Source organism: Varanus komodoensis, unplaced genomic scaffold (assembly GCF_004798865.1).
Source record: "Varanus komodoensis strain SLA01 unplaced genomic scaffold, ASM479886v1 scaffold52, whole genome shotgun sequence".
Lineage (NCBI taxonomy): Eukaryota > Metazoa > Chordata > Lepidosauria > Squamata > Varanidae > Varanus > Varanus komodoensis.
Window position 1 is genome coordinate 1,774,443 of NW_025336114.1, and position 14,623 is coordinate 1,789,065.

At 43.5% G+C, this 14,623-nt stretch overlaps 1 protein-coding gene across 1 annotated transcript in view; it reads left to right on the plus strand.

Annotated features, from left to right (window-relative positions):
• Positions 1-14,623, plus strand: part of NECAB3 (N-terminal EF-hand calcium binding protein 3) — a 98,501-nt gene that overhangs the window by 31,419 nt on the left and 52,459 nt on the right. Inside the window, exons 2-3 of the mRNA XM_044447572.1 lie at positions 4,974-4,998; positions 7,346-7,454. Of these exons, the coding sequence (XP_044303507.1) occupies positions 4,974-4,998; positions 7,346-7,454 (134 nt within the window). The remainder of the gene's footprint in view (positions 1-4,973; positions 4,999-7,345; positions 7,455-14,623) is intronic.

Sequence of the window (14,623 nt, forward strand, 5' to 3'; positions counted from 1 at the left end):
TAAAATATTAGCATGACCTCCCAAAGGGAAAAGAGAGTTACTAATGAGTGAGAGGTTGTCTCTGGAGGACAGATTTATAAAGGCTGCTACAGGATAGTGAATTTTAATTTAGTGCTTCGTTAGTGGTGTCTTGCTGGTCTGGGACTTCCTTTCCTCACACCAAGGATATCAGAGGAAGTGGATTTGTGAAAAAGATGCCTGAAAATACTAATGTGGAGTGAATCCATGGATTTTTCCCATTCCTATTCCTTTTTTAATGGTTCACCACCCAATATAGGACCTGAAAATCACTGAATGAGCTTTGCAAAAAGACTTCCAAGAGAGATTTTAGAGAGAGAACATAGACGTGGCATTTGTCAACATATGTCAAGTTCCCTACTTGGTGGGAGCCATGATTTGTACGGGTGCACTGGTGCCAGAGAAGGGTTGGCTGAACCACTTGGTGCTCTCATGCTTTGTCCCGGTGAGTGGGGACATCCTGGAATGAGATCGCTTTCCTTTGTCCTCATTCCTGGTGCCCCTAAAAGCAGGTCCCCCACCTGGCTGCAGCATTGCAAAGCTGCATGATCTCTCCATCCATCTACTTGGGGTAGCACAATGCCCTGCAGTGGCAGAAAGACTCGGCAGTTAATGGGCTGGGAGAGCATTGTGCCCAATTGGCAAAGAAGGCACAGAGTGTTTTGAGTTCCCCATTGCAAGATCCATTCCATCATAAATAAATTGACCTGGATGATCAGTAAATACTTGTGGATGCTTCAGCTGATAACACTGTCACAACTATGTAGACATGCTTAGCACTGGAGCTTGCTGCTCCTGCAGGGGAGGATTTGGGGACCTGGCACCAAGATCTGCTCACACACAGGAAAGGGGTTCATATTAATGGTTTGTGCCTCTCCATCTTCCACAGGTGCTCCTGGTATGTAGGCCAGGGAGGGAAAATGGCAGCAAGAGGGCCAGCTAATGGCAGGAGCCACACTCTAAACACTCTAAACACTACCAAGGCTGTTTGAATGAATTTCAATAATCATCTGTGGCCATTATCCCTGCTAACTCTGCATCCCTTCCCTGCACCACTGGGGCCAGCTAAGCACTGCACAGACAATCAGTTTTGGATGCAGTTGGAACTCTGGGATGCTTTTCCACTGCGCTTGTTAAATCAACATAGCATGACTGGGAAGATATAATTGTAGTGTTCCAGAAAAGCATAGTTCATGACGAGATACACTCAAACAAAGTGCTGGGAAGACTATAATTTCTGTAGTGGAGTATTTTGTTTAGCTTATAGGACAAATTAAGATTTGCTTTATTTTTCCTATTAATTCCTTTCTTCATTTCTATATGGCCCAATAGTTAAAGCTCCCTGGCAGTATACAAAGATTAAAGCCTTAACATTATTTTTAAAAGCATATAACATATAGGGAAATTGATGCTGGGGAAGGCTCTCCATCACAGTCCTGCGCCATGTACGGCTTTATAGCAGCTCCTTGCATCAGGCTTGGGAGCATATTGGCAGCCTGTGCAAGCAGGTCAGAATGTGTTGTACAGTCAATCAATCGAACCACTGCGTTGTTCATGAACTGTTTCGGAACTGTCTTCAAAACCAGCCGTGTGGAGAGTGCATTGCAGTGATCTGACCTGGAGGTTATCAGAGCGTAGACGACCAAAGCCAGGTTGTCCCTGCACAGGCTGGGGCTGTCAGCTGAAGTTGTAGAGAGCTTTGCATGCAGCCATTTGCATTTAATGGCCTTTTGACATAGGTAATTGCATTTTTTTCTGGTGTCCTCCCACATGCATGAGTATGAGACTCCATTTGCCCATCTAAATCCATCCCATCCATCTAAAAGAAGGTGGGGAATGGAAGGGATTAAATAGTAGAAGAATATGCATCATCAGTTCAAAAAAGTTTATTATACTAGCCAAAAGCCATGACAAATGTATCAAATGAATGCACATAAATAACAAAATAAGGAATTTCAACAATATAAATAAATTAAAATATACTATGAACAGAAATTCATCTTTAATTCAATTCTGAATCTCCAGTGAAGTTTACAGCAATTGTGTTCAATTGTCTCTCTTTTTCATTGCCAGAGTAAACAAAGCAACTTCATGTGTTACATAACTATTGCTTTCACTTACAAGAAAAAGATCTGTTTCTGCCAAGGCATTCCTGTATCCATATGATAGCAAGGGTTTCAAGAATCGTTTTCTAGGGTCAGTATATAGAAGACTGATTAACGATGTTTTCAGATTGATATAAACCTTAATGTGCATTCAAGAGGCACCTTATTATATCACCCATCCAAAACTGGGGTTAACATGACTTGAAATTGCAACTCAATAAAAGAGTTTCTTAAAGAGGATAGTCTCAGTCTGGACAGATAGATAGCCCTATAATGTTTTGTTTTCAGTAGAGGAAACTACTGGAAGAATTTAGTTTTTAATTAATTGCAGATCTTTTCTAGACTCTATCCAAAATATCCAGCACCTTAATTGTCTCTTATCCAGAGTAAAGATGGTATTCAGATCAGAAATACAATAGTGACATGCCAGATTATGAAGCCTTGTCTTCCGCGTTTGGCTTTTATTAATTTCCAAATGGCACAAAGCTGGAAAATGTCCATTAGGGAGAAGAGCAATTTGTTCAAGATGCTGTAATGAAGTGTGGTCTATTCTTGTCCTGACTCTGTGCAGAAGAAGGCTGCAAGGAATGAAGACAATAAAGTTTGTGAAAGAAACTGTTCTGCACTATTTCCAAAAAATTTATGGCAGCGCTGTCACTCCCCCAAATTTCAGCCACATAAAGCATTTCTGCAATCACTTTATTGTAATAAACTTTCAGGGTAGGGTAAGTCAGCTGCCTACCTTTGTTGTAATAAAACTTCATAATTACTGCAATTATTTAGAAGAATATGCATTTCCTTAGTTTATGCTAAGTTACAATAAAGCATATGGCACTGCGGGTTCTGACAAAAGGTCTTTGGTGAACACGGGGGAGGAGGGTTTTGGAGCATGGACCAAAAAAGCATCATGGAGGAATCCTGGGAGATAATTCCAGGTGCAAGAGACACCAAAGAAAAAAAAAGAGTTGGTTGCTTTATCATCCTGGTTATTATAAAAGGGTTTACAGTGCATAGAATTATTTTGCTGTCTCTTAAAAACCTTTACTGAAGAGTTCACGTAGGGGGACAGTCATGTTTCTTGTGTGCTGTCAGATTTAAGGATATTTTCCCCTTGACAACAGAATGCAGGAGACAGCACACTTGAAGTGTTATCCTGGTATATTTTAAGTCTCTTTGTCTGAAGCTGCTGAAAATTTAAAGACATTGGAGTAACAGGAATGGAGTGAAGATGCAATTCAGTTGCAGTTTTTCCCCCTCTGTGAGTCTCCCTCATGAGCTCCTACCTACAATGTGTACAGGAGTGAAAAGAGTGTATCGGCTCCTCAATGCCCTACATGTTGCTACAGCACAGAGAACCCTCTATGGATTCTTTGCAAATTAAAAGATAGGGAAACTCTCCAAATTTGCAAAGGAAACTGCATCCCTGGCCAAGCTGCCCTTCTTATGGTAAACCATAATTGGTGCTCATCTAGGACAAACTTTTCTGTAACAGAAGGACTTATAAAGAAGCAAAGTTGTTTAGGAAGGTCAGCACCACTTCTGATCTGGCCCAATGTGCAAGTCACATAAGGCTATTTTGCTGGCACCAGTGGCATTGGTAGAGTACGGGTGTACATCCAGTGATTTCTTTTGGATACAATAACTTTGATGCTGATGTGGAATCCCTGAGCCCCTAAATCATGCTCTGTTAGTTTTACTGGAGGCAGAAGATTCATTTCTGCATGGATCTCCTGCTACAGTTGAAAGGAATTCCTCTGCATGCTCTGCCATAGCATCCTTTATGTTCTGGCCCTAAGGGCAGCATATGCATCCCCACCTTTATCCTGCCACAGAAGTCTGTTGTTCAAAATGTGGTGAAGATCAGTGTGTCACGGAGGAGCATAAGCATGCCAGGCTGTCCCTGCTCAGTACATGATTTGGTTGCCCAGTTGTAAAAGGTGACTTTTGAAAAAGAGCTGAGAAGGTTCTCTGTCCAAGATTTTCCAGGTTTCTGAGTGACAAAGAAAGCCTCCAAACAGCCAGGAAGCTGCCCCCTGGAGAAAATCACCTTCCGCATGGAGGTGATGAAAACATTGATTGAGAATATGTGGCTAGTGTGCTCACCCCACCCCCATTTCATATCTAGAGTACCAAGATTCTGCACACATGATTAGGGCTGGACTCAGCCTTGGGGCTTGTCCACTTACCTCTTAACGGGGACTGGCTATACCGAGGTCCATACTGAGAGGATGCTTCAGTTCATGGAGGTCCATCCATGGACCCATGTGTCTCACCTGGATAATGACAAGGCCAGCAACTGCATATGCAGTGTGCACCAAGTGGCTTTGCTTTTCCTTTTGTGCAAATGTGCCAACAGAAAGGGATCTTACCTCTTCAGAGGTTTATGACCATCCAGTGTAGGAAGGAGTGAGGCACAACGGTGGCACTTTAGAACTGGGGAGGCAAAGGGGAGGGCATCGGAATATTGACTGGAATTGGCGCTAGTCTGTGGTCCCAGCCTCCTTCCCTCCGCACCCTCCCTGCATGCCCTCTTTTTCATTCCCCAGTGCCCAGTTGTGACCTGGGTGGGGCAGAAGCTGGCGTGGTTCTTTGTGCACTCGCTGTGATGCGGGGGGGGGGGGGGCAGGCAGAGTCCCAACTCCAAGTCTGTGAGGTCTCCAAAGAATCCTATGGCCTCCCAGATGATACTGGGAAGTCACAGGGCTGTTCCCCTTACTGTGTAGGAGCTATACATATTTATGCAGGTTCTGTGCTTTGTTTTCATAGACACACACACACACACACACACACACACACACACAGAGAATTTATTCCCTCACGATTGTCTTGACTTCCTTTTTTACTTTTCAGATTTTTCGACGAGCTGACAAAAATGGTGAGTGACCTGCTGCATGATTTCCTTATCCCTCCCTCTTTTTCATTTAACTATTGTCATTTAAATATATAACTTTCCTCATTTCTAAGTCCAGGGTTGGGCAACACATACATTTAACAGAGCACTGGATAAATTAGAATGTCCTTTTAGGAATATAATTGGCCAGAAAACCTTTCATTTGTATTCCACCTCTTCTCCAAGGAGCTCATGACAGCCTGTTCCCACTCAATTTTCTTGTCACAGCAGCCTTATGAAGTTAGTCAGCCTGCAATATATTCACTGGCTTCAGATCACCCAGAGGGTTTTATGAAAGGAATTAGGTGGATCTGAACCATCTTGTGTAACCACTATACAAGACCAACTCTTATAATTTCCACAGATATTTATTTGTTTGTTTTGCACCTTGAAGGACTGGAAGTAGGAATGATGGAGAAATTCACAAGGGATTCAAATGAGCTTCAATTTCTATGAATCTTAACCTGCAGATTTTACAGCGGACTTTTTCCAAGTCCCATGGATACAGCTGACTTGCCGACTAGTTTCTCACTTGTGTAGCAGAGGAGCTATTTCTGCTAATTTGCCCGATTGCACTAATACGTATTTGTCTACTTATGCAAATGCAGTAATGCTAATGAGTAGAAGTAGAATGATTCTGGTTTAAAAAAACCCGATTCCATCAATCAGTGGATGACAGAACACAAGACAGCTGACAAACTGCTAAACACAAATGAAACAGATTTAACCAAAGTTGTACCTCCTTTGTCATAAATGAAAGCCAGGATTCTCAAGATCCCAAATTCTTCTCCAGATAAGCAAACCCAGGGCACCATATATGTGTGAGATGCACCCATGCTTATTTATAGCATTGCTGATCCCATCTGCAACCCATGACTATTTTTAATCCCCAAATGTTCCCTGCATCCCTTTGACCATTGCTGTCTACCACTAGGACAATTGCTGGCCCCTGCCTTTCTCCATTATCCTAGCAATCCATTGCTTTTGGTTGAGTCTTGTCATGAAACCTACATGTCAGTGAATTTTTGTACATGGGTCAATCCCAGCTTTTTAATGCTCAGCTTTCATTGCCACTCACAGTATACTCTGGGCCTCTTTATTTCCTTTGGCTCCTGCGTTTGCCACTCTTCATCTATCAAGTTTTATGAAAACATTTTCAGGCTCACCAGGGACACTTGGATTTTGTTCATTTTGTTTGAGCATTATTTTTTCTTACATTTTAATGCACTTTACCATTGTTTTCTTCATGTTTTCCCAACACTGCTCATCTTATTTCCAATTTACAGGTGGAAACTGAGGCTGCTATAACACTCACTCAGATGGAGTCTATGCTGGGATTTAACCCAGCTTTCACAAGTCCATCCTTTGAGTGGCTCTTATCATTCAAAGGAAATTGAGGGAGGAGAGGAACCACAGTCTAACCCCCTCTGCCTAGGAATGGCCAGGGAAGAGATGATATGGATCCAAGGACAGAGTGTCTGTAAACAAACCACCTGCATAAATCATTGATGAAACTGCTTCATGCCAGCATCTGATGCTAGAAGCATCTCTAGTTCAGTGCTATAGCTTTGCTCAGTATCAGCATCCCAACACTGCTAACTTCTGACTCAGCAGTGGTAGTCAGTAAATATTTGAGATGGGCTGACATGTCAAGTTGGATTCTACTCAGTTCCTCTTTATTCAACATTCCATTCATTCTATTCCATTTCCACATCACTTAAGACAAGTAATTAAACCCAGCATGAAAATGCATATATCTGTCTCATGATAGTACACATTTTTGTATTCAATTGCATTTTTGCAGGTGACTTTTCAGAATAGAATATGTTTTTGTGCACTCCTTGCCTCACCACTTATATTTTTGTGCACATGTGCTCCTGGCATATTCATTGTTGCATGCGGTTTTACATGTGTGAACTACATCACAAAATTCAGGAAACTAATTCCATTCCAACTTGTGAAGGATAGATCTAGTAAATTCTGCTTCTGATGCAAAGCAAATGAATTGTTCACCCATCCCCAGGAACCATTCAGAGCTTCCTGTGTGTGCTACAGCTCCTCACACAATGGTCTCCATGCATGAACTGTGCAGTTTGTAAGCCTAGAGTTCGTGCATCTTTTCTGCAACAACTTTTGCCATCTCCAGAATAGCAAAATGTACCTTTAGAATTGCTAAGCTTTCCCAACAGAAAGTTATGAATTCCTGTCTCAGATGTCCTGACTTTTCCCTACTACAAAGCATGTTAAATTAGACAGTGTATCAAGGGGAATGATATGATGTGTTTTGCATTGCAAAAGTGTCATTCTTTTTCTTTCATTCATTCAAATGTAGATGATGGAAAGTTGTCATTTGAAGAATTTAAGAACTGTTGTGCTGATGGTATCCTCAGTTCAGAAGAACTGTGGGAGTTGTTTAGTGGCATTGACAGGAGTCATTCGGGGTAAGTAATAATCTATTAGAGACAAGTAGGTTTAAATCAGACTCATCTCAGTCTTCCACCCCTGTCAGACTGCATCAATTTAGCAGACTCGGGAAGAGAAAGATTCACTTCCTCACCCAAATGGATGTATTACATTTAAACCTAAGAAAATATTTTCTTTTAAAATATCTATTGCAATTGTCAGATATGGAATCAGAAATTTCCTGGAAAGGGGTCAAGCTCACTGGTAAACCATATGCCTTCCATGCAAATGTTCCCTTACTCTCCCTACGATCAACCTGACTCTCCAGGTAGGGCTGGAAAGGCCCCAGCCGAAAACCTGGGGATGTGCAGGTTTGGAAGCCACTTCTTCCCATCCCACCTGTTTTCCTCTCATAGAAGAAGGATGGGCGATTCCTTTGGTTCTTGGAGCTGCTTCCTTCACCAGCATTGACAATGCTGCCACTTCACTGCTGGGTTTGCAGCTGAAACACAGTGGTGCAGTGGCGTTTGAGAAGCAACTTTCCTCTAAAATGAGACATGCAAGGAGCCCGTGTCTTGCTGGGAAGCAAAGTCAGACTTCTGGAAGGTGGGCGCTGTAAACATGGCCAGGGAGGCTGCATCCTGTCATAAAGGAATCCTTGGTTAAGCTGGCTCAGGTGATATGTGGTTAATGCAGAGGACAGAAACATGTCAGTGAAATGAGCAACTAGAGCAAGGCAGGTGCTATTGCATTTCTCTGTTTCCCAGCGGATTTGCATTCTACTGAAATTAACTAAGTGTAAGTGCTGTGTCCACTATGGTGTTCCCAATTACTATGCATGGGTGTGAAAGCTGGACGGTGAAGAAAGCTGACAGGGAAAAAATCGATGCATTGGAGACATGGTGCTGGAGGAGAGCTTTGTAAGTACCTGGACTGACCAAAATGTATCCTACATCAAATCAAGGCAGAACTTTCCCCGGAAGCAAAAATAATGAAACTGAAGCTGTCCTACTTCAGACACGTCATGAGAAGGCAAGACTCCCTGATTGATGGTAGAAGAAGAAAAGGGCAACCAGCTGTGAGATGGATTGATTCTATAAAGGAAGCCATAGGCTTGAGTTTACAAATGCTGAGCAGGGCTGTGAAGTACAGGATGCCTTGGAGGGCATTCCTTTGATAGGATTGCCATAAATCAGCGATGACTTGGCATCACTCAACAACAACAACGTTCAGTGTAGCCTTGCCTTTTGCTTTGCACTGCGTATTGAAAAATATGTGAGTTGGAATATGTAGAAGAACATGCTGTAGATCTGATGATTAAGGAAGATTATCTTCAGCTTATCTCCAGATTTCAGTGCTAGGATTTCATAATCCAGTAAGACTGTAATGCAGCTTGTCTCTAAGCCACAGAAGGCTGCTTGAAGTCAGTACAGTAGCATGACACTGCTTGAAAAGTGAACTTGTGAAGGCTGGGAATTAAAGCTGATTTAAAAATAGCCCAGACTCTGATCATAATTAAGATAGCATGTTAACTTCACAGCAGCATGAATGAATTGCATGGATCATAATCAGCTTTTGTATTTTTGACCAAGGACAGCTTAGAATCCGATGTAACTTCCCCATAAATTGTGCAAACAAGGTTTTTTAATATATATATATATATATATATATATATATATATATATATATAATTTTTCCTTTTAAACCATGGCTGCATCTGTGCATAACAATAACCCAGAATTTGGTAGAATTCTGGCTTACTGTGGCAAGCCAGCACATGGATGCACTCTGTTCAATCACTCTTTTGCTTTGTTCTACAGCAGCAAGCCAGGATGCACCTGTCTGTGGTTTTCACATCATGATATGCCATCTGAGAAGTCTGCTTTGTTTCCCAGGACAAGCCAAAGTTACAAGCCATCTTTTGTTTCTGCATGCCAGTTTGTTTTTTAGCATTCTGGCTTAGTGTGGCATGGGAAGTCAGCCAAAATTCAATAAAATAAAGGAATAATATAGCTTCCCCATTTACTTATTTTGAACAGATGGTATTTAGGCAAGAAAGAGCCTTCCCAAAGGAAGGCAGTTCAGAAATGCAGACCATTTGTAAGCACTCCATCATAGCTTTAGAGATGACTTTTGATTGCCAGTGTTCACAGCACTTCACATGTGTTCTAGTTGTAATCCGTATAGCAACTCAGAAAGATCAGTCAGTATGATTGCCCATACTGCAGATGGGCAAACTGAGGCTGAGACAAAGTGTCTTGTCTAACATCACCAGGTGAGTTCATGGCAGAGGCAAGATATGAACTGGGGACTTCCCTTGCCACGATGCTAAACCAGCACTTTGACAGTGTCTGTTGCAACAGCTTCCAGTGGCCATCCCTGATGCAGACAATAATTAAAGGAGAAGCGCAAATTCTGCCGCCCCCCAAGAGGCTGAAAGAAAACAAGTGAGAAAAGCCCGTGTCCCCGGCTGCCTCTCAGAGCACAGTGCAAGGGCTTCTGCATTCAGAGTTACTGTTTCGTTTCTCCTGTTTCTGGCTTCCTTGCCTATCTGCAGTCTCCTGATTCCTTCTGGTATAAGTTTCCTCCTCTTGAGTCCCATGATGCTTCTGGTATTATAGATGGATCTTGCAGGGCTTATGAAGCAAATCCTCCAATATCTGTGCATTAGGACAACAGCGCACCTTTCCGGTGCTGTAAAGATTCATGTCTTTGGCTGCTTTCCATTAAGCTAAAGGCAGTTTAAGGGGAAGGCCGGTAGCTAAGTGGTGGAGCTCAATACAGAGCAACTTCCTATGTTGCTAATTGCACACAAGAGATAATGTGTTGACCTGGTGCAGATAGACTCTCGTGTGCAACTCAGGTCCTGTGCAGGCAACAGGATATGCTGAATTCACAGAAGGGGGCATGGAACTGTGGCAGCTGTCACACTAGCGACATGCATAGGCCAGAGCTTGTGCACAGGTCCTATGTGTGCAAAAGCCTTTTATTTATTTATTTAAAACATTTTTATGCCGCCCGCATCGCAACAAAGCCTTGGGGCGGCTCACAACAAAAACAAAATATATAAATATAACAATTATACAAATAAAAATATTAAAACCCAGTGCATCTCGGCTTAAAAGATTTAAAATCCTATGAATACAAATAAATTAACAATTAAAATGAGTTTTAAATTAAAAAGTCTTAGCCTGGCACCAAAAAACAAATAACAAATAAGGACGGCGCCAGGCAGACCTCTCTGGGGCGCGCATTCCATAGATGGGGCGCCACCACAGAGAAAGCCCTCCTCCGGGTACTCACCCTCCTAATGTCCTTCACGGAGGGTTCCCGGAGAAGGGCCTCTGCCACCGATCTCAAGGGGCGGGAGGGCATATATGGATGCAGGCGCTCCTTTACGTAACCAGGACTGAAGCTGTTCAGGGCTTTGTAGGTGATAACCAGCACCTTGAATTGGGCCCGGACTTCAATTGGGAGCCAGTGGAGCTGACGGAGGACTGGGGTTATATGAGAACAATGCCCAGTCCCTGGCAGCTCTATTCTGTACCAACTGAAGTATCTGGACCATCTTCAAGGGTAGCCCCATGTAGAGTGCATTACAGAAATCTAATCAGGAATTTACCAATGCATGTGTCGTTGTTGCCAGGCAGTTGTTCTCCAGGAAGGGACACAGCTGATGGATCAGCCGAAGTGGAAGGAAGGCGCTCCTCGCCACCGCCGTCACCTGAGCTTCTAGAGACAGCTCACGGTCGAGGAGCACTCCTAAGCTGCAAACCCTGTCCCTAAGAGGGAGTGCAACCCCATTTAGGACAGGGCCCAAGTCCCCCATCCCGAGGCCCGAACCACCCACCAACAGGACCTCTGTCTTGTGTATCATGTGTGCTTTATTATTATTATTATTATTATTATTATTATTATTATTATTATTATAGCATTTCTATGCCGCCCCTTGCCGAAACCTCGGGGCGGCTTACAACATGATAAAATACATTGAAATACAATAGTACATAATAAATTACCATTAAATATAACAATACAAAAAATACATTGATTTACAAATACAAAATTAAAATTATCAGTATAAAATAAAAATATAGGAGGAGAAAGAGAAGGAAGAAGAAGTTGCCCTGGCCAGATCATATGTTTTAACAATTGAAATGATGTTTAAATAAAAAGGTCTTTACCTGGCGCCGAAAAACCAGTAACGACGGTGCCAGGCGGACCTCTTTGGGGAGTGAATTCCATAGGTTGGGTGCCACCGCAGAGAAAGCCCTCCTCCGGGTACTTACTCTCCTAATTTCTTTCATGGAGGGTTCCCGGAGAAGGGACTCTCCCGCAGATCTCAAAGGGCGGTCGGGCATATACGGACGTAAGCGCTCGTTCAGGTAGCCAGGACCCAAGCCGTTTAGGGCTTTGTAGGTCATAATCAACACCCTGAATTGGGCCCGGGCTTCAATGGGAAGCCAGTGAAGCTGACGGAGGACTGGAGTCATGTGAGCATAGCGCCCCGTCCCCGTCAGCAACCTGGCAGCTCTATTTTGCACCAATTGAAGTGTTCGGACTGTCTTCAGGGGAAGCCCCACGTAAAGCGCGTTTATGTGTCATGGGCCCATTTTCACAATCTTCCTTTTGCAGGTTGTCAAAACAAGTATGTGTACATAAAATTAGGTTGCATAGGTTCTCCATACAAACTATGATCCAGGCAGGAAATCTGGGACTGGGGACTTCCACCACAGTCTGCCCCCTCCCTTGCATGGGTGGAAGGTACCTTGTTTGCACTTAGCTCCACAGAGCTACAGTAAGGTGCCACAAGCAACCGCAGCATCTTATGTCCACAAATAAAATACACATGTATGCAATGACCACACAGAGGGGCAATCTGCATGGGGGGATTCTGTTATTTTTTTCAAGGAATATCTCCATGTCTTTTGCTGGATTAGACTAAATATGTTGTCAGGGGCTCAGCTGGGCAGGCATGTGCTGGAAGGGATGCCTTTTGCCTCATCTCAGCATAGACAAGATGTTGGCACCTGATCCTCAAAAGGCTGCAGTTGGGTTTGGATGCCAAAAGCCAATTTATGTACATCATCAAATCACCCTGTGGCTGTGCAGCTGCCAGGGATGAAAAGAGCTCAGTCATGAGTACTGGCTCCGAGAGATCAAAACCTGGCCACATCTGGGATGAGGGGTTCCTGGGCCAGAATGAAGTTGTGACTGTCAAGAAGAGGCAAAAGAGCTGGAAGGGATCTCTAAGTTCATCCAGTACAACAGTTCTGTTGGTGCAAGAAATCAGTTTCAGCAACAGCTCCCAGTGGTGACTAACATCTGCTTGTGGTCTTCCAGCAAAGGAGGGTCTTCTTGGTCCCTTCTTGGTCTTGATTTGAATTTGCGGGTCTTAAAGGGAGATTGAAAGAACCAGCAGGAGGCATGAGGGAAGAAGCTGGCCAGAATGTGTGTGCAGTAGCAGGCCAATACACACTGATGTCATGAGTGTATTTCCTCATGCACCATTCCCATTCATAATGGCCTTGATTGCTCATTCTTGTTTTGAAAAGACAAGCAGTAGCTTTTCATCGAACCAAGAGTGGCTGGAGAGCGGCACCACTCTGCTGTGCAACACATGCTTCCTGCAGTGGCTTGTAAAGGGGCATGGCATGTAGAAACAGGGCCCTGCCTCGGGACCTCACCCTGGAAAGAGGGCTCTGCCCCCTAACTGGTGGGCACCATGGAAGCAGCACAGGCCAAGTGCCATTTGGGTGAACACAGTGCTGGTGCAGCCGTCTCACTGGCCAGCGGGCATCTCAGAGGGACTAAATATCCCAGTTATCTGCACCTGTGTAGTGGTGTGCTGGATGCCCCTTTCCCCATTTCTTGTGCCTCAAAGAACATTGGTATAGGCACAGACCACCCATCCCATAGGTCACCCCGGCATAGAAGAAAAGGAAGAGTCTTCAGTGCAGGAACTGAAGGAGAGAGATAATCTTAAAATGGCTTTCTTTGGCACTGACTTAACTACTGCGTCATTCTGTTTTATAATGAGTTTCCTCCATCATCTACAAAGATGCTTCCCCCAAACTGTCAATTATAGCAGGTGAAGCATCAGTAACTGAGTTGTAGAGGTTAACAATACAACCGCTGTCTATGGGACAGTTGCCTTGGCTCTCCTCCATATACTTTCCAATATATGCTGTTAGCAAGCTGGGGGGGGGTAGAACAATTACCAGCCCCTGGTTTTCTGAACAGGGAACTGCTCAGGTTCAGCATAAAAGCAGCCATCTCTTTCTTCTTGACTTCACTGGCTGCTAGAATACAATAACCACTGGCTGCTAGAATACAAGTTATGCCTCTTGGGCATCTGTTGTTGGAGAAAGCACAGCAGCACTGGAGCTAAGAGGATTGATTCTTTATATTCTCAGGTCTGCAGGTTGCAAATGTGTCAAGAATTATTTCATAAGCATTAAACAACTCAAGAGTAGAAATTGTTTTGGCTGGTGCATATGGCAAGAGTTTCATTGAAGCATTTTATGTGACAAGAGCAAACTCATCCACACTTGCCATTTCAGATGGACGGGGAAAATTCTCAGCTTTCAGTTTTGGAGGTTTTATGAGCAGCCTCTATTCAGCAGCTATCAGGAAAGGTAGCTGTTGATTCTCATGACATATAACCAAGGCTCAGCCTTGGAATCAGTGGATCTAACAAGCTGTCATATATTAAACCAGACGAAATAGATCCATCCAACTCATTACTGCTTGCACTGGCTGGCAGGAGCTCTCCAGGGGCTCATCTGCAGTTGTGTTTTATTCTTGTACTCAAACATCTGGCTTACACATAGGATACATGATGCACAACCCAGTGTGGGTTGATGCTATTTCTCTCTCAGTACCCAGTTATTTCCCCGACCACTTTGATGACAGTTTTTCTTTCCATTCAATACACAGAAATGTGTGATATTGTAACTCTTATGAGTAAAAGTGTCCTTAAAGTTGCAGAACCTGTTTTGCAACATTTTCCCCCAGTTTCTTTCCACCATTTCCCTGTCCTCCCCATTTTTATTTTTGTACAAAGCCAAGCTGCAGTGAATTAGTACATGATGCATTTTAAAGCACGCACTGCCTCATTGCTGGGCACCATCAAAAAGTGTGCACGCACAGAGCAGACCCAAAGAAGAGAGCGGGGAGTTAAAATGAAGCAGCAACTTGCTCTCTT